The sequence below is a fragment of the Nilaparvata lugens genome, chromosome 5 (assembly GCF_014356525.2).
Source record: "Nilaparvata lugens isolate BPH chromosome 5, ASM1435652v1, whole genome shotgun sequence".
NCBI classification, from domain to species: domain Eukaryota; kingdom Metazoa; phylum Arthropoda; class Insecta; order Hemiptera; family Delphacidae; genus Nilaparvata; species Nilaparvata lugens.
Genome location: NC_052508.1, coordinates 4,190,556 through 4,217,590, shown reverse-complemented (window position 1 = coordinate 4,217,590; position 27,035 = coordinate 4,190,556). Strand labels below are relative to the sequence as shown.

The following is a 27,035-nucleotide window of genomic DNA, read 5'->3' as shown; positions in this document are numbered from 1 at the left end:
TCTCTCCCGGATACACTGTTGAATAACTATTAAGTTTTTAACACTATCAAATTCCGTCAAATTTCATTATAGAAAAACCAACTGGTAAATATCACAAAACTGTGGAAGAGTGGATAAACAGGAATTTCTTTTTTAAATTAACGCTACAATAGATTTAGTTACTCTTGAGTATTCTTTAGTTATTCGTAAGTTTTTGATGATCATATATATATATAATTATTTAAAAAGCCAAATAGAATAAGTATTCTACAAATTTTAGTTAAGCGCTAAACTTGTTAAATCAAATAATGTAAACTCACTGCTGGCTCTCAAGTTCTTACTTATGCCAGCAGTCGCCAAAATAAAGATAAATTAAGTTTTGATCTAATAATTAAGTTTGAGTTTTGCTTATTTGTTTAACACTTTGTAACTTAATATATTGTAATATTGTAATTTTGTTTTGGCAATAAATTTCAATTTCAATTTCTATCGGCGACTTACAAGCTACAATTTTAGTGAAACCATTGTTATCACTGAATGAAGCAAGCTATTATTGTCATTTTGAAAGGTCAATCATTAACAATGGATCCGAAGCGATCCGAAAGCATGGTTCAGTCAGTTAATAAAATTAAGTATTTGCCACTTTTGATTCATTGCTTGCAGGTCGTCAATTAAAATGTTGTAAACTTGATGAAATAACTCAGAACGTCTTGGATCAACAAATTCAAGGCTACTTTCAGTATTATTCATTCATTCTGCATATTACTCTTAGTTTAGGCCAAAGTTAGGCTTGCATATCAGGCATAATTAGGACTTAAAAACAAACTTTGTGATGTAAATCGATGGAAATTGAATCATTTAATTGGTAATTACAATGAATGTGAATTATAACAATGTCTGTCTGCTTTACGTTTTGTATGTATTTCACATCACGTACTGATCAGACGGCTGTTACCGTACATGAACGTTTGAAAGTCCTTTTATCCAGGCAAAATCTGTTTCCCCACTAGATCTGGATAGCTTGGTCGACTTTGTAATGAATGTTATTTATCTATTATGCAGGTTCCTTTTACCAGATTATTGGCCTTAAAAATGGAAGATATAAAAGTTCACAAGAGTAAATTTTAGTTGTAAAATAACTGAATGCAAAGGATTGCATAGTGATCTAGAAACCTACCACTCTCCTATATTGGCTTCCATAACCTGAATGTTAATTCGTTATCCATGAATAAATAAAGATTTTCAAGAATTTATCATTTTGATGAACAGGTTAAATGTGATTGTTTGATGTTTTTAATTGTAATATTTTTTATTAAAAGTGATGTTAAGTGTCCCACAGGACACTATTACACAATTACTCACGCAATTTTGAACCAACGCTTAGGCTAATACGCACACAAACGCACTATTAATTCACCACCTTAGAGATATAAATAAAATGTACATAATTTTTACACAGTTTGATATAACATTTTGTCTAAACACCATCATTATATTTTTTAAATAATTGAATGTTTAAAAAAAACACTAATGTATTTTGGCATGTGTATGTGAAAAATATATATATTAGAAGGTTATATATTATATTAAGGTAAAGAAGAGGTTAAGATTAATTATTCAAGATAAGCTCAAAGTACAAATTAATTATGAGAAAATCATTGAAATACTAAAACGATACAATTTTTTATTATCACTAACCTCAATCAATAAAAATCCAATACGGTACAGGAAGTCTAAAACGCAACTTATAAATTCAGGCATTTTTCTAGATTCACATTCGAAAAGCCTTAAATTCATGATTTTTTAATTGATGTAATAGGATGATCCTGTTTCTTGAATAGACTTACTCATAAATATTCTATTGAGGATAAAATTATAGAAGGATTTAAAAGCATTAAATTTTTTTTCAAATCAGTAGAAATTTTTTGAAACAATAATATTTTTAAATTTGCGGTTCTCCTATTGCTATTCATATCTTGAAAACCCCATGTAATAAGATGTCACTTTTCCATAGGGTAAGTTGAAATTAAGGTAATTGTTTTCCAACTATTTTGTTTAAAATATTCAAAATAATTATACTTCATCGTGATAAAATAATCTGTTGGAAAAACCAATAATACTATTGGAATTTGTAAAAATATTCCTCTACAGTATCTTCATTATCTTCCTCATAAAAAATGAATAATACTAATAATTATTAATTAAACCTTTACTAATTTTTTTAGTAATAATTGAATAAAAACCTTGTTAATAATACCATCCACTTTACTAGGTCACGTTCTTGAGATTGTCAGGGAATCTGGAACAAAATCAAAACAACTTTTCAAAGTGAAATATTCAGATCTTGATGGTTTATATTGAAATGCCAATAACAGGTTGTAGTATCAAGTTTTCTATTGAACAATGGTTTAGATTTTTCAATTATTTATCTAATGGTTAATATTGCATCAAACTATTCATATAAATTCAATAAATCTTCATCCTCACCATCAATTTATTCACTATATTTTATGATTTTACTAACCCCTTGTAATCGTTTACTCAAGACTTGGTTCACTTTACAAATTGGCGGAGTAAAATATATTTCTAGGAAATACGGTATTTACTGTCAACTGTTCGTATTTTAGATAAAAATTGTAAATATTTTTAGATATTTGAAGTAGTGATGATGTTTTTGTGTTGTTTGCTAAGGCTGTAACAGAGGTAGGACCCGAGGTGATGCAACTTTGCCAGCAGTTGAAAACGTCAGAGATCGGCAGTGAACCCCCCACCCTCCCACCAGGGGCAGAAGTGGGCACGCCCATATTCGAGCTCTACCTCTGCATACAGGAATTTGCAAAGTTTGTTTCATCCATTTAGTATTCATTATTTATATTCTAGTAATCTTGAATTGAAAGTAGAGATAGACATTAACTTGAGATTAAGGCCCGGTTGCACAATAGCCGGTTAAATTTTAACCGTGATTAATTTTTCGAGAACCAATCAGAGAAGGCGTTTTTGAAAAGACGGCTTCTCTGATTGGTTCTCGTGGAATTAATCACGGTTAAAATTTAACCGGCTGTTGTGCAACCGGCACTAACTCATTATTATATTTAAAGTTGTATCAATAACTATGAATTTATAACTTTTCCTTATTTGAAAATACTTTTGCAACACAGATGAAAATGTGGCTTACACCTATACAAATATGTTAGCTAAACTATAGGCCTATATTTATAGGTTCTATTTTGTATTTTTTGGGAAAAAAATCGCCGGATGGTTTTCATCTTCTTTAATCACATTATTGATCTATTTAGATACATCGCTGAATGTGTTGGAAGAGAGCAAGGGCCAATTATATCTGTATGAGTAGACTATTCAGCCAAGTATATCGGCTATATTTCTTATCACCTTTAAAAAATTAAACGTACCTAATCTAATAAATGAACTATACTTCTGTATAATATATTCACTTTTGTATTTTGGAACAGCTTGGATAATTTTATGTGAAATAATTTATTGGTTCATGATATTATTGTTACAGTCTTCGAGAGCATGTGCCTGACCATAAAATGCTGCAGGTCTCACAATTCTATGCCTGGTTCGAGCCAGCTATCGATAAATGGATGGATCTTGCCAAATTTAAGGTATCTTACCATTTGTAATTTTTTAATGTTTTCAATTCATATCATAGAATTTATTCAAAATTGCAGTAGAATTCTCAGTTTAGTTTCGTTAAGGGTCTTTGAATGGTTCATCCTTGTGTAAGTGTGTAACTGAATTCCAAAAATGTTCGTTTTATTGTATTTGTTAATTTTTGAAAGATTTTCTGCATTGTTAACAATGGTGTAATACTTGAATAGCAGGTTTCAAACTTTTCAATTTTCTTTTCACGTTTTTAGTCTAGAGCAAGTTTTCAATGATGGTTGAAGCATTCTGGTATTAGTTTAGTGGTTGGTGAAATTTAATATGCAGCTGTAAATGCAATATGCTCTGTTTTTGATATCCCTCATCAAATAAAAAATAAATAAATACCTGCTTTTTCCACTGAGGTGCTTTTAACAGTTACAGTTTTATAATATTCTACAGTGGAGTAAATTATAATAATTTCCAAACACTGACTAAGAGATCAAAGAAATTACCTAAATAAGATGTCATTCATTTTCAAGAATAATATTCATTAATTTCAAGAGGTATTTGTGTTACTTGATTCCTGTTCAGTTTATTTAGTTAACTTGAATATTTTTATAGGTTATTTGATAATGTGACAATGGTTTCTAGGCTTGAGCCTGTTGAAACAATAAAACTCATTCGACAATAAATGTAAAGCTAAAAAATAAAATTATAGCCAAAGAAATATAAGTAAAATGGTTTTAGTAAATTGAATAAATGCATATACATTCATGATATGTATGAGTGAATTGATTGGTTATTGATTAATCTACTACTATAATCACGTTCTGTCCATAAACTGTTTCTACTATAAACACTATAATCTCTAGAAAGTATTTTCTAAATTAGGATTCAAAGCAGTTCTGGGCGAAGAATGCCTGTTGTTTTTACCTGAATTAATTGTATGTATTGTCTTCAAATAAATAAATGAATGAATTACAGGCACTGAACAGGATACGAAAAGCGATGGAGCTGAATAGATTTTGTATTGGAGATCTGATCGTTAAACACAGTACTTCGGCCGTTGACACAAGTGCCTGCTTCTATCAAGTAAATTGACACATTTATTCATCAAAAAACAATCTATTATCATCAATAGTTCATTAATTCCATGCTACTAATACCTCTTTGTATTCTATTTAAATAATTTGAGAATCATATTAATCAATGTATTTCCATTAGTTCTCATTTTTTGTTGGAAAATCTCATTATTTACAAAAATGGAATATTTGTAGATGGCTTGTTATGATCTTGCTTGATTAAATTCATCACAATCTATACTCGCTTCTCATGTATTGGAAGGACGTTTAAAGGGTCATTTGCACCATATACATTTAACGCTAAAACATGATTACCTGTTATTGATTTTGTTCCATTCATTACGGGTTTAAACGAAGAGCTGACTCTCCGTTAAAGCCGAGATGGTGCATGTGGACTCCAGACCCTGAATTATTACAATATATTGTTCTCTCAAACATGTGTTCTTGTATAGATGAATGTCTCCAATAATTCTATAATATCGTTAAATCGAGAGTTGAGGATGTGAACGAATATTTTTACCAATAAAGGCATATTTTACTTATCAATATTAGCATCTAGCAATAGTCTTCAGACTATTCGAGTAGACTGTAAAAGAGAAATAATATTTTGTGTTTGACAAGATTATCCTATTTTCATGTTTCAGATCAAAGAATTCTGGAGACAGCTAGCCTGGCCGGATGTTGTTGGATCATATAATCTTCTAATGAAACTTGTAGATGTGAGTATGATGCTATTTCATTTACCGCAATGTACTGTTAGAAGGTTCATGTAATAGAAGAGAAGGCAATCGTAACAAGTAGTAACACTAGCAGTATACTTCTTCATTTTTTAATTTTCGATTCATCTGATAGTCATCAAGTCGGATTCAGTTGTAATGAAAAATAACCATCAAATTTTGTAGTTATTTTAGGTGAACGATTTCTATCAAGGCAGTGGAAAATTGCATTCAAATTCCAAATATTCCATTCCATATTCCAATTCCATTCATATTCTAATTTAGTGATTTGTTAGAGGAATTATTTGGTGTGAATATAAATTAAGAAATTGAGGACATATCCAATGTATTTGTGGCACTATTTATGAGAGTAAATTAGAAAAAGAAGAAGTTCCAAGATAATTGTTGGCCTTCAGGTTCTGAATATTGTATTTTTTGTTCACATCTTCCAATAAATGAAATAAATTGTGATAATTTGAATCATCGGCAGGTCCTATTCTTTATACTGCTACCAATATAATTTAAATTTTTAATAGCTCACCCTACAATTCATGTTATTAGAAAATATTTATTTCAATCGTGTATTCTGCTAATACGATAAAAAACTAGAAGTATAACTTACTAAAATGAAAATAATCTAAAAGTACCTATTAGGCAATCTAGAATACCTACACCCTCTACTCAACTACATTCTGAACTTGTACTAGGAGTCAAAATTTATATATTTCCTTTGTATTTCAGATCATTTGTAGTGGATCTTTGCATTATTCTCAACTTGTACAACAGAAACTACAAGAAACGGGTTATTATGAAGATACTGGTGCATATAAAACAACTGACGAGGTAAGTTGCTCAAATTTTTCAATCCATTTTAGACTATTTATTTCGAATTTGGAAGTTTGCTTTCAGGCCATGAATTATATCAAATTATTGTCTTGAATCCTACAAAATGCAAGTAGCTGCTTTTATAATTGTATGAGAGGAATGATTAATTTTTGAATTTTCAATTTAACCATTAAAAAGTAGGCTATGTATTTTATACCATGCTGTTTCATAATATAGCCTATTAGTAGGAAATCTTATGCAGACGAGTGGAGCTATCCGAAATAGGAGTAAATGCAGTAGTATAACTTACCAAACAATTGGATAATTATGATAGGCCTACCGTATTATAAGTTGGTTCAATTAGAAATCCAAGTGGTTGAGTTTTCTGTTCAATTGTTTTAAACTTAGTTCCCAAATATAGAAAATGATTTTTTCCATTGAGCATGCTTACCGTAATTGTATTTCAAATCGATTCCCTATGTCACTGTTCTGGTTTTATAATGTTTCACATTTTTACAACGAACCAGGAAACTCATTTGATCCATCTTGTGATTATATGGATGAATCGGTGAGTTGGAAATTTTGTGAAAAATATCTGACTTATTTGTTAGCCATGAGAAAGGGTAAGAAAATGTACTGTCCTAAAGAGGCTTGGTATTTTTTTATGAATTTTCGAATGGCTGATTAACAAAATCGAATGGAATATCTTATAATCTTACCTACAATAATTTTTGTCATTGGATAATATTGATTTACCCACTACAATTCAATGTAGGATTCTCACTTTATGTGCAATCGTAAGCTTTCAAATTATTTTTGGTCTAGACATGCGAAAAAGAGATTTATATTTGTGAACGTTCTAAGAAAGCTACTGGACTTTGGTGAATTTGCCTTGCTGGAATAGTTGATAATTTTTAATTAATTCACATTTTTCAATAATGACAAAAGCAAATACAAGATTTTAAAAATTATATTCCAATATATTTGTCTATTAATATTTCGAATTTTGCATTGCATTTTGAATTGAAAGTTTTGCTAATGAATAACATACTCTTTTTTTATCAGACAATTTTTACATTTCAAATTTCTTAAATTTCACTGTGTCTTAAACTTCCAATGCATTATTAACAACCAAAGTTCGGCCATGCATAAGTTATTTCAAATCTATAAATTATTATTAATGCTTATGACAAATGTTTAATGCTTTTAAGAATAATTTTTTTGCTCTAGCCAATCAATTATGGATGTATGTATGTACGTATGTGTATGTACAGTGTATGTCTATGTGTTTCGTATTATATATTTTTTCTATTAATCTTTTTTTTCTTGCTTGTCAATTGAAATTTTGTCTTGCTCTGTAATACTAAGTTACTTCCACGGTAAGTGGTATAATCTTTATTCATTTACTTTTATTTTAAACTTTCATATTTTTTGTATGCATCAGGTAATGTACAGTATGTTGTGTATCCCTCTAAAATTTCCAATTTTATCTTCAGCTTCTCTAATATCAAAATGAACTCTTCAATATACCCGTACCGTGCTATCATCTGGAATGTATTTCTATACCCAAATAGTTCGACGATATCATCACATACTCATATCCAATTTCTAAAAATTGTGTGTGCTGAAACAATAGCTTCCTTCAAAACTAAGAATAGTAGCAAAAGCAAAACCACATACATAAGTACTTTAAAAAATAAGTACTACAAAACTAAGTCTATAACACAGTATTGAGAAAATCGCTATCAAAAAATCAATTTATTGCCATTCTTTTTTTTACAAACTAGTGAAACAAAAACATTCTCATAACGTTATAACTAATTATAATCTAAACTTATTTAAAAACCTATTCAACGAATGTTTTCTTTTATTTTAATATTGAAATAATGGGCTCTCCCAGAAAAGCTAATGCTTGAGCTCTGGGAGAGAGTTCAAAAATGTTAAAGGTAATTAGGATGGATGTCTAAGACAATTTAATTAGTACCATAAGAAACAATATGCAATATAAACACTAGAATATAAATGTATGTACAATATAACAATGTAAGCACTAGAACAAAAAGTCAATTAATCTTCTGAAATCTCGAACATTCCATTCTAAACATTTCCAGTTGTGATTTGAAGATACGGTTTCAATATTAACATTTAAGGTGTAGGCCTACCTACTTGGTATCTATAGGACAAAGTATCAGTGTATTTTAAAACGGTCAGTCTAGCCTTCGATCAATAATTTCGAAAGTGAATAATTTGACATACATAGTAGTATGAAAAATAATAATTATGACAACGATGGAGGTATATTAGCGATTCATGAAAATAGGATAAGGTGCTAGAAATATTTACAGTGTATGTCTTGCATAAAATAAAATAATTTTTTCTCCTTTATGTGATTCTTATCAGTTCATCTTCTATGTTATTTAGTAGGTAAATTAAATCCGAACTACATAATGCTGCATTGTAATTCTTTTCACGATAGTTATCCCAATCTACTCTAAAAGAGATCATATAGTGTCTGTTCTATATCTATCTATTTAGTGAAAGCATGAGTATCAACTATACTTTCCGCAACTATAACTATTAATCCCACCTATGTGTTGTGAACCCTATGTCCGTAACCTGTGATTCAATGTAATTTTTGTGATTTAATTCCAATAGCTTAGTAATTTCTTCATGAACACGTATTTCTCAGTAATATAAATATGTGAAAATAGGCATTTAAAAAATAATACTGTAGAGTTTCAGAGATCAATATTTTTGGAAAATGTATAAATAACAAAACTCAACTACGGTTGACTTGATTCATTTAAAAACTTTAATAGCAACACTACTGCACACGACCAGGAATTAACTCTTTAAAGATAACTCTTTGGTTTGAACTGTGATAAGTTATTCAAGTTTGTTGTGAACAAGTAAAGTTGATATTAAATTTATTGAAAAACTAGCAATAAAATAACAATTCAAGATAAATTGGAACAGATTGTAGAACACTTGATCTTAAATCTTTGTTTTGAAATATTGTTTTCTTATAATAGACCTGTATATATTGAAACACTATAACAACGTGGCGTTACATATTGTAACGCGATAGCTATTATATATGATTATTAACAAATATGTACCTATTTTAATTCCTTACACCTTGGTCTTTGGCTACCAATCTATTTATGTTTGTGCTGTGGAAAGTTTCTTCATCCACATGCTTGAGATCAAAATGAAAATGTCTATTTGTAAAAGAACTTTCCTGCTAAGTCCTGCATTTATGAAAATCTCTGAACAGTTTGTTATCTTTTTAAAATGTTTAAATTATTGTGAAAAGCGTGTTCATCTTGAAGAGAAATCGGCTATTTGCTTTCCCTAACAACCATCTGAATCGTTATCCACCCTTGACACAATCTTCTGTTATGCATTGCACCGTCTATCAACCGAATGTTCTAGCTTTTCTATTTCTTCTCAGATATGCGCACATGTGCCTTTGATCTTTTGTGGAATTGATATTCTTGAACTCTTCTTGAAAATTCAACATTCCATCTTCAAAAAACAGAATCTCAAAGCTACTATATGTGACTTCCCTATTATTTTTGTCAATTTTATTATATTAACCTTGTGTTGTCTGTGTGTTGTTGTCTCCTCTAATATGAAGGCAAGTCATCAGTTATTAATTGAACTGATCAGACTATTTGAGGAATAAAGGTAGTTTTCGCTTATGCGACCGTGGCCGCCAACCGTAAAATAATATACTATCGATTTTTATGAAGTTTTTACACAAACATGACCTCATCTTTTAATTCTTATAGACTAATATTATGTGAAAAACATTCGACTAGATATTTGATGACTTATAAACGATCAAAATTTTATGTATTTTGGCTATTTATTTACCTATTCATTTGCACATTGCAAAATACACAAATCATTGATTTGTTGGAAAGGGGATCAATAGGCTCAGCACAAAACGGTTTCTTTTAAAAATTGAATTCCAAAAATAGGTCATGTTTATTCAAATTTGAGTCCAAATTATTAGTAAAAAATATAGCCCAACAACCAGGAATTTTGAATTGGGATGAATTGAAAGCAAAATCAAATTAAAATATTAGATAGATACACTCAAATAGGCCTATTTCTGAACCTTGCAAAATATTGGGCTATTTTAAACATTTTGAAAGAAGAGAAGAAACAAACTCTCAAGGCAGATTTCCAGCACATATTAGTATCAGTGACCGTGTCCTCTACAGTGAGAATATCATTCTCATAAGTTTTTTCGGGATTATTCATACTCGCTAGACCAGGCTGAGTGGAAATAGTTGAATTTTTTCTTGCTGAGGGTGATGCCCACATGAGCGCTCTTGAGGCTTGTGCGTGGGTACTGAAGCGAATGCTGATAAGAGATGAATGGATCTACAGCTTTAGATGGGTTCCGAACCACCGGAAAGCGATTTTACAACTCATGAATATATTCGGAGTATATATCATCACAAAAAAAATTTATTCAATTTTCTACGCAAAGTTTACTTAAGATAAAATCTGACTCAATCAGTTTTTCTATAGTGAATTATTACAGTTGTTAATACTTAACATATGAAACTAAATTCAATTTATTTGTGCTTTTAACAGGCCCTGCTCAATTCAATTCAGGGTAACATCTGCGCTCGTATTTACTGGAGTACTAATACAAAATGAACAACTGCATATACCAATGATGAGAGAAAATTCTGAAGTTAAAACGCATTGCAATTATATATTTATTGTAACTTACCAGACACGTTCATTGATACTGATATGTGGGAGGGAGTCAAGCTTGATCGTGAAGCTGTGTACAGACTTGAGCGCCACCAACACGAGCGCTCCACTACAACTTTTCATCAACTGATGCTACACTGTACCCTACTGTTCCTGTACAAATACAGATATTAGCTTATGAAAAGTGAAATGCGCGTGTTCGTGGCGCTCAAGTCTGTACACAGCTGTAAAAGTGTGGTTTTAGGTTATGCATTTGTTGTATTAGTTTGATTGGTCGGTTGCCTTGCAGATGTGCGTGGCAATGAACGACCTTGAGTACGTGCGGCGGTCGGTGAGCTTGCTGCCGGATGAGCTGCAACTAGAGGCAGTGCTGGAGGTGATCGAGGCAGCTGGCGACCGCAGCGGCCAATGGCGAGACGCCATGATGGCAACACTGGAGACCACCACCCAGCAACTGCAGGCCGATGTCATGGCCATCATCGGGCGCATCGGCGTCAAGGTAATGGGTCAGGTTTACTTCAATTCAATGGGTGACGAAGTCAAGTTTACTTGAATGCAAGTTTTCATAACCTCAAAAGTATATACTGTATAGAATTAAAAGATCTAATTAATCTCAAAGTTTTCTCCCCAATTTTCTTTTTGTCATGTATCATCCTTTTTATATTTTGTTTTCTGTATTCTAAATTCACTGACAAGTCAAATTTACTTGAATCCTCTTGAAGGTTTAACGTTTTTTAAAACCTCGTTTGCCTCCAATTCTTTACTATTTTTGTTTTTATAATTCTTAGAAAAAGCGTTGGAAAAATCCATATGCTGATTACGAGCTCATAGAGCATAAAATTCTCTTTGCTGTGAGTGTAAAGTTTAGTGGTGAGTGTGAATTCTTTAAATATGCAACAATAAACCAATTATTGACTATGCAGCCTTGTTGGAATCAGGTGGTGAACATATCAAAAGTCCTCATCCCTACCCCTCTTGTGCTAAAGAGATGAGGATGGTTTGAAGGTTGAATTTTACAATTTTTTACTTACACGCTTATATCACGGGAAAAATGCGTTCAACCGACATGACTAACAATACAAAGATGAAGCTTGATAAATATGATCTACTTGATAAAACTTGATCCTACATGATTTGTCTTGTAGAGCTCTCCACAGTTTTTGTTCCATGGGGTTTTGTGATATTTCCAACAGCTTTCTTGAAAGTGTTGAATTGTCAAAGTAACAGATTTTCATGCAATTTCTTTTAGAGAATTTGAAGATTTCTTTTCAATGCATCGTGGAAATGAATAGATTTCTTTATTCAATCCATCCATGTAATTGATAATATTCATTTCATCAATTTGTTATTACTTTTATGGCAAATATTTGAATTTGAATAAAAGTATTCTGTTTTATTGTACTCTATTGTTTTGAATGATGTTGACTAGATGAGAGGCGCACTGAAGAAAGCGATGTTCCACCTGGCGTGGTCACCCGACTCGCTACCGGCGAGCGAAGCGATCTCGCCGATGCTGGAGTACCTCGACTCGCACCTAATCAGTCTGAACGCGGCTCTGTTGCCGCGCAACTTCGAGCGAGTTCTGTCAGTGATCTGGGACACAGGCCTGCAAGAGTTGGCCATCCAGATGGACGGGCATGCGCAGGACAAACTGCCCGGCTTCTATGACCGGCTCTATGAGGCACTCGATATTCTCACCGACTTCTTCCACGCCGAAGGCAAGGGTCTGCCTATGGACGCCATCAAGTCTGGTGAGCATGCGAATCATTGATGTTATTTATGAAGTAGTGCTGTCTGTATGGAATATCAATCTCTTTTGCTCTATACATTATATTATTTTTCCTTTTTTATTCATATATATTATTCATTTTAAAGTGCAAAAACTATTAATAAAGAATAATAATTGAACTAATAATCGAGCAGAAGCCACCTCGTTATCCAGATCAGCTTTACAATTTGCTCATGCGTTTCCCAGCAATGAGAAATGCTGGGCAGAAAATAGAGAAAATGCAATAGCTAAATCTGAAAATGCAATAGCAGGTATGAAAGAAAATAGGGCTGCAGAAGTGGACGAAATAAAGAGCTGAGCAGATCAAGTAATTTGGACCAATAACACTGAAGTGGGTACTGAGGCTATTCAACAGTTGTATTGCAGGTCCACAAATCCCCAAAAGCTGGAGGAAAGCCAGAGTGGTTGCCTTACTCAAACCAGGTAAAGATCCAAATGAGGCAGAAAATTACCGGCCCATCTCCCTCCTGTGTCATCTGTATAAAATGGTGGAATGGATGATTTTAAAACGAAGATATTATCTTGGGGAACATATCCACAGGTTCTCCGCACTTCAGCACTTGCACTCAGTTTCTTAGCAGCAGAGTATTCAGCACAAGTATGGAAGAACTCAGCTCATGTCAAACAAGTTGACATCTCACTCAATGAGACTGCCCGATTGATATTAGGATGTTTAAAACTTACTCCCGTGAATAAAATATATCCTATAATTGGTATAGCTCCACCTTACATTACGAGGGAAGTGGCTGCTCAAATTGAGAGAAAGAAACAGAAGAATGACTCACGTCACCCATTGCACAACCACAAAGAGCAACAACAGAGATTGAAATCCTGTCAAAGCTTTATTAAAACAACTAGTGAGCTGATGGTGACTTGCTTTGTGAAGTAGGGAAGCTGCTGAACCCATCATGGAACTCAAAGAGGAAGGTGCTGCCGGTTTCCATTTGCCGTACACTACGTGGAAGTCCTTGAATCGTTTGTAAACAGGTGTCACTATATAGATGCAAGTCGGAGCTTTTGAGATGGGGTTATAGTGAGGATGCAATGTGCGAATGTGGAATGACTCAAAACTATGAACACCTCATGACCTGTCCAAATATGGAAATACATTGCACGATGGAGGATATTATTTTAGGAAATGACAAAGCAGTTTCTGCGGCTAAATTTTGGAATAGTGTTGATTATGTGTGCCCCCAGACACGAAAGAAGAAGAAGAAGCTCTACAATGAGTTGATAATAGGCCTATATTCTTCTATAAATTAGGATTCTATAAACTTGATGATATTTTTAGTTCTTCAACCGTTGAACATTACCTATATAGTTGATAAAATTATTGTAAAAAAAGCTATTGATGAGTCTTGGAAACATACATCAGAACATGTTCTTATTTTTTATTGTGGATGATGCCCACATGAGCTTCTCGCTTTTTCATGGTTAATGAAAAGTGCGTGGATAGGTTGATGAGATGATTAAACGTCCATGCCTTCGGCGGCGAGATTCGAATCCATGAACCAGGCGGTGCTAGCAGACAGAAGTTTGTAATGCTCCTTACCACTAGACCAACTCGGCTGGCCAGCATCAATATCGATCGCTAAATAATAGAATATGCAAGTATTTGTATCACATTATTGCATTTTATCTATTTGTATTGAAACTTCTGGCTGGTCATATTTCAATTTGAGTGGAAAATACTAAAATAGATGATAATTTGAATATTGTGTCGGAAATTGTTGCAGAAACGTACCGTGGTGTGGAAATGCGTTTACAGTACCATAAGACGGATACCGAGACGCTGATCACCCTGTACTACATGGAGCGACTGCACGAACAGCTGACTGTGGAGAGCACAGAGTTCGGCACGCTCACCGTCAGAGCCTACTTCCATCACGACTCGCTCTGTGTCGAGGTGCTCAACGCGCGTGACGTCATTCCACTCGATCCCAACGGTCAGTTCACTACTAACTGGCAGCATTGCTTGAATACTGAGAGGAATGATTCTCTCAAAACACTCAAAAATGAATTTTATGATATATTTTCAAGAATGAAGAATATTAAGGAATGATAATCTCAAAAACACTCAAGAATGAATCTCATTATATATTTTCAAGAATGAATATTGAGGAGTTGAGGAGTATGACATAACTTACTCTAAAAAACATTGAAAAATAAATTCTATAATATATTTTCAAGAAAAATTAATATTTCGTAATGATACTATTAAAAACACTCAAGAATGAATTTTCCATCTTTTGATCAAATTCTAGCAGAAGAGGCGGTTAGACTAGATGTGTTGACTTTGAATCATTGTTTTAATGTAACAATAAATAAGACTTGTGGATTATTTAATTTTGTACCACCCTGACGAGCTCAGATAAGAATGAGAGCTTTGGTATGAGAAGATCCGATCATTGTTTCAATAGTGATGAGTGTTAGAAACCTTGTTATGATTCTTGAGGCGTCTCCATGTGCCCTTCCCTCCTCCAGTATAAATACCACAAATCAGGGTAAAAACCGTTTGATTGTAATATACGGTAATATCATGATCCTATGAACCTATAGAGGTATATGAACCTATATACTTGTGCGAAATCTCAATCTAAGGAAAAAGAGATTGTTAAAGCTAAAAGTTAGAAGCTGAAAATAATGTTATTTTTCGAATTTTGAGGATATTTGTTCAAATGGACCAGAAAATCCATTAAAGATAGAAAAGTCTAATAATTGATCTCAGGTTGCAGAAGATGAAACTACGCCCAGAGAGATCTTTATACATTTGAATGAATCTTATGATATATACAATCGGAAAATATAGTTGATCAATAACTAAAGTTTCCGAAATTTGTAAGTTACTCGTTTTTGAAAAATTGTAACTCAGGACTCATTGAAGATGAATTTATTCAGATTCGTAAATAAATAAATGTATGGATGATTTTTATTATTTCTTTCCGATGGTGACTGTATTTGTGCATTAAGTAGAAACCTCAAAAGTTGGTGGTCAATTTTCGTGCATTTGAATTATTGTCCAATTTACTCCAGAATCCTTTCACGAATCATTCAGTTAGTTGCGACTTTTCTCTCTTAAATAACTCTACCTGGTGACTGGATGATCATCTATTTATTTATTATTTGATCATTCATAATTACACAACTCACAGAAAAGTACCACAGCCTCATGCCCAAAACGGTTCCAATTCTAATTTATACAACAGTCCAAATAATGTATCTAGGTTGTGTGTCACTTCAACATTCTTCAGTTTCACACTCAATTTACAATTCAAAACACACGAAAATCATTTTTAAATTTAAAAAATACTTCTTAATTTAATTAAATCAATTAAAAATATTCAGAAAATTCCAAACTTTGTAAAAACTATAAAATTTTGAGACCGAAAAGACAAATTAAAACTATTTATGAACGTATTATTTACTTTACTGAAGTCATACATTTCTCCGAAGAATTGCGAGTATTTGAACTCATGTGAGCCTTGAAAAGTCAAGTTTTAGAAATTAAATATTAATCACTATACAATATTTCCTTTCATACAAATACCTTTTTCATGTGATGTACATGTGAAGTTGTATCCATTGTGTAAGCTTTTCATCCAAATTCTTCTTGAAAAAGGGGTTTCTTCAAAAAAATCCTAATATTTTGCCTCTATTTTAATTATATTATAATAATTTGTTTGGAATGTTGCAGGTTTCAGTGATCCTTTTGTGATAGTCGAACTTCTTCCTCGCACAGTTTTCGCTCACTGTGCAGAACAAACGACAAATGTGCAAAAGAAAACACTCAATCCTTTGTTTGACGAATGTTTCGAGTTGTAAGTGTGACTAAAGTTTCATCATATCTACTCATTTAAGGCCCATTAAAGGCTTAAATGATATATTCAGGCGAGGTGGGACTTCCGTCAGAAACTCCCCACCAATAAAAGCCATATGAATATTATTATTATTATTATTATATCTACTCATTTCTTATACTTCACAATGTGAGAACACATGACAAACCTCAAAATGTAAAGTGAAATCCAACTGATACCGGAAATATTTTCGAAAATTTTCAAGTAAACATCCTTTCTGAACAGTTCCAATTAGTTCTCATAATATGCAATTTATATTCGTATGTTTTTTTTTGGTGGAGTCCTACCAGCCAGATATACATTTTAGCCGTCAATGAGCCTCACTACTGTTATTTCAGCTAGTTTTCTCACAATAAAAAATTCTATATAATCTCAACTCTATCAACTTCATCTAAAATATATTCTATTCGTGAATAAAATATATTCTCCTCTCATTTAATAATAATATTTTTCGCATGATTTAATAATTTTTCATAATTGAGATGAAATATTTTGGTGGTTTATTATATTTCTTAATAGCAAACAAACCGTTTGGAAACAGTGTGGACTTTGAAAATGATAGAACGATCTGATTTGTCTTACGACTGACAAGGATAGCAAACAAATTTAAAACCAGGTGTTTACTTTATATAACGTGAGTTTCACTATACTAGATATGTTTTTAGAGTTTCCTTAGTACTCGACATGTTTCGGCTATAATGGTGATTTTTCAATTTGATTGCAGCTCAGTGACCCTTTCGCAGTGTAGAAGTGAGGGCGCAATGATAGCGTTCACAGTGATGGATCATGATGTGTTGACTGCCAACGATTTTGCTGGCGAGGCGTTTTTGTCGCTGGGCAGTATTCCGGGTGTCAACTCAGCCTGCAATGCTGACAACTTCCATGGTCTCAAGCAGGTCGAACTGTTTCTCATGCATCAAAAGAATAAATGTGAGTTTTGTCGAAAAGTCAGACCATTTATTGGTTTGAGTATGATCAAAATTGGACATTTAGTATTGTGAGGATTGGATCCTATGAGAATCTAGTGCTATCTACATGAATCTAGATGTGATATGAAATATCTGTTTGGTAGCCTATATAATGTGATATCTCGAGAGTCTAGACTGCTAGAATAAGATTCTAGAAGGTTCCTACCGTATTATAAATCTAGAGAAAACAAAAATAGTTTCTTATAATGTCCAACTGTTTTTTCTATGAGTAAAAATTTAGACCTAAGGTTATATCAACAGATCAGAATAATATTAAATAATTGAGTTTTTTGAAGAAGCAGTATTTTTGAAAATCGATACAATTTGACACTCTCAGGTCCCATATGATTCCATATGCACCATCTAGGTGCTAATTTTAAATCACGATTAAATTCCACGAGAACCAATCAGAGAATTTCTGAGAATAGAAGGCGTCTCTGATTGGTTCTCTCATGGCATTTCATCGGGATTAAAAGTTTACAGACTTTTGTGCAACCGGGTGAATGTGAACTGGATCATAACAAAGGAAATTTGATATGGATTAAATTTAGTTTATACTAAGATTATGTTTGAAATGTGCAAACGCCACTATAAGAGATCAAGTGACCATTATAATGTTTCCTAGTCGGCATCGCTAAAACATGGGTTCATATGATGTACCGTATGGGAGCTGAAAATTGTTTTCAAGATTTTCATTGATACTCCCACTGAAAAGTAAGGTGTAAATTTTATCGAAAAGTGATGATTGATTGATTGACTCGCTGCCTTTATTAAAAAAACCTCTGAAACTAATCGATGGACGAATCGCGCCGCCGGAAAAATGTTCTTGCTGTATGTGATATTTATCTTGTAATTTTAATTTTGTTTTTCACAGTTCACCCAATTCTTCAAACTCTGGAGTCAAGGAACTGGGACAAGCAAGCGCAAGATTTTGTGAAAAAACAAAAGCTTAGAATAAGCAGCTCTTAATCATTTCTTGTGCCTTCAACGTTGCTGAGTAAGTGAAAAGTTTCTTCTTACAGCAATAAAATAAGTTTTACAAAAGACATCCATTAGAATCATGATCAATTTTTATTCAGAGATGAGAGCTCACTGCAAGTACGTCTCATTGAAATAGAGTAATGATTGCTATTAGTCACTGCATTGCTACTACATGTCAAGTGGAATAAATTAATCTAGTAATTCATCAAACCATCCAGACATACCTTACAAGAAGCTATCAAAATGTTTGTGGTATCCCACAAGTTGGATTACGATATAAGGAGTCATTTAAATGTGGTTATAAGACTCTTCACCCACCTTCCACTGGAAATTATAAATTTGAATTGTTTAATGTTTGAAAAACCAATAAGCAATATTCTAGTCAAAAATTCATTCTATAGTTCAAGTAAGTATTATTTATTTATTCATTTATCACATTGTGTACAAATACTTGAAATGAGGAAAGGCACAACAGGCTCATGCCCAAAACTGTCCCATTTCCAATTTATACTATAAACTTACTGTCCAAGTCAGAATGTTGGTTATGTCACTTTCACTTTTCAAAATACAATTTACGCTCTTCAATACTCAGATAAACGAGCAAATTTTGAATCAAATAGATACTATTAGAGTCTAGAATAAAAAAATCTAGAACAGTAACTTAGTAATTATTCAAAAAGTCTAAATTTTGAATGAAACTAGAAACTTTTGAGCTAAATTTATGAGAGTGAGAGTTCAAATAAAGAGACCTTAAGATGTATTTGAGATTGATTTTATGACTTTTAGGCATATGAGTACTACATATAAATGTTTTCAGTTATTTGTGTAGTAAATTTCCTCAACTCTTTTCACCATATTAGAAGAGATGACAATGTCTCATGCAATTATATGTAATTATTCTTGGACTAATGAATCATTCTTTTATTGCGGGTGATGCTCACGTGAGCTTTTTTGCTTATGCGTGGGTAATGGAAAGTGAGAGATTGGTTAAATTTGACGAATCACAACAAATCATATTGATTGTCTAAAAAAAATACACAAAAACAATACATAATGTATTGAAAAAAAATCATTTGACATACATGATGATCAAATTGCTTCAAATTAATTGGCGTTACCAGCAAAACTATATGGTTTGTGTGCTGGCGACGATTAACTTCAATGTTAAATAAGATGAGATGATCAAACGTTAATGTGTACCGTACCAGCGGGATTCGAACCCACGACCTGGTACCTCGTCTCGGCTATCCTGGCCTTCATATATTCAATATTGGCATATACTATTGTAAATATCCTTTTGCTCCTTTCTCAATCATTCATATGATTAGTATCTCATTCAATGTGTGAATAAGGCTGGGCACTAAAGGTAGAACATGCATGTCATGCATATCTATCAAGGGACATACACATGTCCATCATAAGCGAGAGGCTTCTATCAGTTCTAACATAAAATAACCAACCAATAACAATAAGTAAACCACTGGAAAATTACAAATTATTGTGATAAAAAAATAATTTTACCTCAAATAGAGCAGTGAAGAAAAGATGAACGAAAAAACCTAACCTCAAATAATTTTGCTCGAAGCGTTTTGTTGTGATGACACAACAATGTATGACTACTGTGTTTCATGCATTTTCTACCGTTAGTGACCAGCCTAAATAAATTTTGATGCAAGTGTAAATTTATTGTTTTTTTTTTAATTGGTGATTCTTATTTTTTGTTGCAGCAGAATTCGCTGAAAGGATGTCAGGCAATGTATATTATCAGCTCGCCGCATCTTGTGCCTGCTGGATATCAACTAACAAACCTCATCTCAATCTGAAAATCCCGTCTTGCTGGACATATCATATCGTTTGTACAGGGTCTATCACTATCATCTTTTTCTATGCTAATCTATGAACTCATCACTGATTCAAAACACCAGACCAACTCTATTTACCCACTTTCCTTAAATCGCCGCTTGCATCTAATAAAAATCTACTCTACTACCATCTATTTACCTCATCGAATAGCTACTGTGGAATACTTGAATATAAGAAATTCTTCGATTGTTTTTTACAATGGATCAAGCAAGTGTGTATGTATATACAGTAATTTATAAATCAAATACTGATTGGATACTCAATATATTTATCGGTGTGTGAAAAACTGATTAAATAACTATATTTGAACAAATGCTGGTCATTATCAGTTCCGAAATCATTGTCATGTAATTATAAATGCAGTGAAGTGACAATATATTATTATATTTTAATAAATATGAATGCTGTGAATGTTGATTTTTATATTATTTATCTTTGTTGGATCTTACGATAGTTTGTTGAAAGGAGAAAATAGTTTTTATTTTGATCAATTATAAATTTGCTTCTTGCTCTGCTTAATTCCATATTGTTGTTTATACATTGAATGAAGTGTTGATTCAATAAAATGTAGATCAATTTTATACTAGTTATGAACTCATTTCACTTGATTTTCTTACCTTACTCTACTATTCATATAATTATATCCGATTTATAGATTCGCGTACCCTAAAATAGACTGTTAAAAGCCAGAGGATGTGAGCGATCTTGGGGCAAGACCGTTTATATTGAGCGTTTTTTTTTCAGGCGTATTCAGACCGCATTTTTAGAGTCGACAGGGCAGGAGCCCTCCGACGGTTGGCTGATTGGTTTGGCGCCAGAAAAAAATTAATATAGTCTGGCCGTTATTGGTGATAGTCATGATCTTGTTTGATATCTCGTATCTCTGGACAAAATGTGATGACTTCGAATGATTCGAGTTTTTCGCATCAAACAGTATATGGTCTCAACTATATGAGCATCTTAGTTGGACGCACTGAATTTTTTCACTTCTCAACCGGATGCATTATTTGTCTCTTATGAGGTAAACTATTCGAGCGAAATAAACGCTCCCCTTTATTTAAACGGCCAGTATGTAAAATTTGCAAAAATTTTAATATGACTGCTGAACAGTCGTGAGTTTTGAAATGTTCCTCACTTCAAAGAGCATAAGAGGATGCAAAGTTTCAGCAAATTTGAGATACGGTACTTTTGATTTTTACAAAAATCATTTGAAAAAACCTTGAACATATCAAACGTTTTCTTGGTGAAAAAACAAAGAGTATTTCAGATTTGGTTGAAACTCACATTATACTTAGTTTTCGACCTGAGAAATATGTCAAGGCAAAATTTGGCGTCCGTAGCTACTACTGTACATAGTTAATTATGCTTTGTGAAAGAAAAATGACAATGTTCAAATCTTCTGAACAATTACGAAATTTTCAATTATGATTGCAAAACAATGTTCCTCTCATCAAAGAGCATAAGGATTCAAAGTTTATGCAAATTAAATATGAAATAGCTTACTTTAAAATTTATTTTTTTTAAACCACGGACGTTTGAAAAACCATTATGTGGTTTTTTGATGAACAATGAATACCTAGTATCTCAGATTCTGTTGAAACTCATATCATTCGGTGTTTGATCTGAGCCGCGCGGCTAGAAGCGAGTCGAGACATGGCTTAAGAATTCAGTAATCTCCATCCATGGCCAGTAGGCTACTTGCTGAATAGATTGCGTCAAAATGTAAAACTTGATAACAAAACTATGATCAAGATGGGAGGCCACTCATAGTTCTGATCTCAAAAACCAATGTTTTGCCTCTTCATCCAGGGAGTGAAGTGCCAGACTCACAAGCCTCTCACGAAGTACTCTCCAAGATTTTCTCCTCCTACTCTCGGAAATACTCCAAACAGCATCCTGTTGTCAAGTGCACGGACAGGGAAGCTATTATGTGATCGAGTAAGTCTGGCATGAGACAAATTTGATATCATTCCTCCTCCTTGTGTTGTGGCTGTGTAAATATCCTCTTTGCTGAACGGTATGTTGGCCTCTTCTCTACAGTAACAGCGAACTAAACAATTATTGACTATACTGTCCGAACTAAAAACATACTGACTATACTGTCATAATCCCCAATCTCCTAAAGATCGGCGCACAGTGTTACAGTTTATGGAGGAGCAGGATTTCTCTGCAGCCGCCTGCATGACCCCACAGCACAATACCATAATTGATATTGCTGTGAAAGAGGCCATTATATGCTATAACCAGATACTCTGAAGAAACATATGACTTCTTAGCATGCACATCAGATATGTGTCTCTTGACAGTCTATTGTAGATCATGTCAACATGCTGCTCTCATGTTGATGTGGTATGCATCGTAAATTCAAGTAGCTTCACTCTGCAATCTTCAAAAATTGGTAAATTCCGCCCGAGAGTGCAGAGTAGATTTTGTATTTTCCTCTTGAATGAAAACACAAATTTGAAATTGTCAACCACTTTTTATTATTATAATATATACAGAACCAGGTTTCGTGGCTTTACCAGCCACATCTTCAGCTGTTTGTTTACAACTACTAAGCCACGAAACCTGGTTCTGTATATATTATAATAATTTATAATAATAAAAAGTGGTTGAAAATTTCAAATTTGTGTTCTCATTACGGAAAAGTACCACAACATCACTCACAACACAACTGTAAGATTATTTTGTTCAATGCAAGTTTGTTCACCCGGAACCAATCACTGGCATCCTCCAACAGTTGGGCTAACCTGTGTATTGTCACATCAACATCCTTATACCCGGAAACTAGGGTTGTGTCATTTGCAAAAAAGAGAGCACTTCCATCCAGTCTGAGGTTGTTGATGAAGATGAGGGAAGAGGAGAGGTCCCAGGATAGAACCCTAAGGCGTGCCACAGCGCACATCCTGAGTATCCCACACAGCACCACCAATTACACCACCTATCTATGATGAACCAGATAATCGTTCAGCAACTTAAGTGCCACTTCTTGAACTCCATGTCTCTCAAGTTTCTCTAACAATATACGGTGAGAAAATCAGTCGAAGGCCGTAGTCAGGTCGCACAGGGTTGCCGCTAATGAGTGTTCATCCTCCATTGCCGTCAGCATGGACAAGCAATTATGGACATGGTCAAATTTCTAAGCGACGACTGTAGCTGCGCGGTATCAATTGCTATAGTGGGCATTATATAGACTAGATTAATGTATTATACAGTAATAGACTACAGCTGTAAATGCAGACTTCGCGCGGCTAGAGTTATCATTCATTACATATAGTCGTGGAGGTCCAATTACTAAGCGACAACTGTACAATCTAGTAGAGAGAAAGAGATAGCGCTATCCGCTTTGTTGAATGATTGACAAGGATAGAAATACCATTGCTAATCAAACCTGCCAATATAACGTGAACCTCACTAATTTATATACAGAGTTGGGCAGGGAGGTATGGATCATTTACACACTAATTTTCAAACGAAACTCAAAATTTATTTTTTTCGTGTGTACCTTCGATGTTGCCATTATAAAAATTATAGAGGAAAAAATCTGTGGGTAGATGACACAAGTTGATAAGTCACATTTTTGACCATATTGAGTTATGCATATGGTTGTGTTCAGAAAAATTAGATCTATAAGATGGTATAACTAAATATGTTGTATCTCTGTAAATAGCTGAGATACAAGCCTTGCTCAGGCCTGATAGAGCATTTTCTTCCAATCCCTAAGTTGACAAATATTGATGAGTACATATATCTCAACACTCTTCTACAGGTTTGTATTATAATCCAATTATCAAAAGATGGCAAAATTTGATAAGTGTATGTACTTGTAGGCTATTATAAAATCTGGAAATCAATAACCTATATTGAGAACTACATTACCCATACAACTTTGCAAACAGTTCAAGTTTGGTTAAATTGATCAATAGGTACTTGTAAATAATATCAATTAATTGTTGAAAAATATATTCAAATTTCTAAATAATTGATTTTTAAGATATTCCCTATACTGTTACATTGTGATTTTAAACATTTGGCAGATGGCAAAACATGATATCTCTGACATCACTTGCAAAAATTCTCAATAGTTAATTTAAATAAATGTTGTTTTATTCCTTGATATTTCATATTTAAATAGTCAAAGATCAGCTGATTATATTAGTGTAAAATGGGTAAGAAAAAATATGATAGATAATTTTTGCAGCTATGCCAAACTTTCAAATTGCTCTCCTGGAAAGTTTACAAATCATGACTTATCAGCTTGTGTCATCTACCCACAGAAATTAAACCATTGATTATGTACGAAAAAGAACATCTGTTAAATGATTTCCGTTTTTGACCATACACTCCTGTAGACGTTGTGAAAGGTCTCCATACTCATCTGAAGCATTGCACGTGGTACCGCTCGAATTTATTGTGTTATTGTTTCACGCAGCATCATTAGGTAACGATCTGTATTGACATTGACGGTTCTACCATTTCATCAAAAACTTGCAAGTTTTTGAGGAAATGGTAGGCCAAGTTTTTGAGGAAATGAGGGCCAATGATTAGTTTTATGGGGCTACGTAAAAGCACGTTAATAAAAACAATATAAAAATATTGAAGTACCCTTTATTTTTTAAAAACTTTAAAATAGTTCAACAACTAGTTTCAAACCTGAGGTATTTTTGAAGTTTTTAAAAAATAAAGGTTACTTAAGGATTTTTATATTGTTTTTATTAAATTGTTAAAAAGTAGGTAGCCCATGTGAGTGAAGTGTTTCTAAAAGCACGTGTATACATAAACAAACCACGAACCCGTGAATCCCTGAGTGAAAAAATAACACAATAAATTCGAGCGGTACCACTTGCAATGCTTCAGAGGAGTATGGACAACTTTTCATAACGTCTATAGGAGTGTATATGGACAAAAACGGACTGCATTTAACTCAAATCTTCTCCAATAAGGATTACATGTAAACTTTGAAGGACAGTAGGAAAGAGTCCTGAAGTCGGATCATAAATTTGATAGGCCATAAAACTGCTCCTAAACATAACAAATACAACTAAAAAAATTATTAAATTCGGTGCCCACATAAAATAGTTATTGAATGTCAAAATTTGAGACTCGATTTTTACTTTCCTTGCCCTGCTACCATAGGTAAGGAAAGTATTGCTTTCCAAAAAAAAATTAAGGTACCCCAATTTCAAGTTTTCTATACGTTTCAAGGTCCCCTGAGTCCAAAAACATGATTTTTGGGTGTTAGTCTGTGTGTGTATGTCTGTGAACACGATAACTCCATTTCTAATCAACCGATTGACTTGAAATTTTAAACTTAAGGGCCTTATACCATGAGGACCCGAAAATAAGAAATTCAATTCAAGATGGCGGAAAAATGGCGGTTAATTACAAAAATCCATGTTCTTCACGGTTTTCTCGAAAACGGCTCTAACAATTTTCTTCAAATTTATACCATGGATAGCTAGCTAGCTATTTATAAGCCCTATCAACTGACATGAGTCTCATTTCTGGGAAAATTGCAGGAGCTGCGTAATATTCTCAAAAAAAAAATGGTGGATAATTACTAAAAAACCATGTTTTTCACGGTTTTCTCAAAAATGACTTGACTAATTCATTTCAAATTCATACCTGTATAGTTATTTATCAGCCCTATCAACTGGCATGAGTCTCCTTCCTGGGAAACAAATGAGGGGTCCACCCCATCCTTGAGAAATGGACTTTGTAACCTCCTTCTCGTGCTTAAGGTACGGTACGTAGGAAGAGCAGTCTATAAAAAGAACACATCATAGTCGACATATTTAATCTGTAGAACAGCTGTTTTGACGACTTTTTAAAAAATCATCGGATTTCACAATTATTTACACCATGGAAACAGTACTCTGAAAACAATAAATTATATTTATACCGTACACATCAAAGACCTTAAAGATGCATAGGCTACATATCTCTTTAAGGTCTTTGGTACACATATACAGTAGTCTGATTGTATCAAATATTATAGGCTAATTATGTTGCCGCCAATCGTCATTATGTTATCCCTCTAAATTATTCTCGTTTAAGAATGAGGTTTACAGTTCAATGAGCAAGGAAAGTTGTGTGAGTGTACCACACCAGATTTTTATTTATTTAGGTCATCCTTACCTCCCTGCACAACTCTGTATATTTTCAACTTGAGCTTTGAATCGATTTTTTTCAAGCGCTTTTTATCTCTTGGGAGCTGGATGTAAAATGTTACACCTTCGTAGAATGGATTTTTCTTAGTTTAGTCAATTTGCAAATTAACATTGTGCAAATAAAAATTATTAGAAGCTCTTGTACCATAAATGTGAACATTATTGATTGTTGAAGATTAATAAATACTGTTGTTAATTCATTAATTAATAAATATCTTTGAAGATTAGTGGGTTAAAGGTGAAATTTTTTCTTTTATTACCTTTAGAAGAGTTGTCCCACATTCTTACTCATCTTAAATGCAATTTAAATAGATGAATAATATAAATTAATTTATAATGGTTATTATTTTAAAATTTCAAATCAGGAATTCTTTGATTGTAGTTCATAAAACGCCCACTGGAGTGCTTTTGTAAATTTTATTATTGTAGTTTACCAAACGCCCGCTGGAGCGCTGATCT

General features: G+C 33.1%; 1 protein-coding gene across 7 annotated transcripts in view; it reads left to right on the top strand.

The window, feature by feature from the left end:
• Positions 1-20,992, top strand: part of LOC111054374 (BAI1-associated protein 3) — a 291,489-nt gene extending 270,497 nt beyond the window's left edge. For 2 of the 7 annotated variants that reach the window (XM_039429753.1, XM_039429749.1), the window contains 13 exons: positions 2,671-2,819; positions 3,503-3,605; positions 4,573-4,680; positions 5,315-5,389; positions 6,128-6,229; positions 7,442-7,465; positions 11,238-11,447; positions 12,378-12,699; positions 14,474-14,683; positions 16,432-16,555; positions 17,319-17,524; positions 18,437-18,559; positions 20,271-20,992. In XM_039429753.1, the coding sequence (XP_039285687.1) occupies positions 2,671-2,819; positions 3,503-3,605; positions 4,573-4,680; positions 5,315-5,389; positions 6,128-6,229; positions 7,442-7,465; positions 11,238-11,447; positions 12,378-12,699; positions 14,474-14,683; positions 16,432-16,555; positions 17,319-17,524; positions 18,437-18,531 (1,728 nt within the window). In that variant the 3' untranslated portion in view covers positions 18,532-18,559; positions 20,271-20,992. The remainder of the gene's footprint in view (positions 1-2,670; positions 2,820-3,502; positions 3,606-4,572; positions 4,681-5,314; positions 5,390-6,127; positions 6,230-7,441; positions 7,466-11,237; positions 11,448-12,377; positions 12,700-14,473; positions 14,684-16,431; positions 16,556-17,318; positions 17,525-18,436; positions 18,560-20,270) is intronic. The other 5 variants (XM_039429756.1, XM_039429752.1, XM_039429755.1 and 2 more) reach the window with 3 other exon arrangements.
• The last annotated feature ends 6,043 nt before the right edge of the window (positions 20,993-27,035 follow it).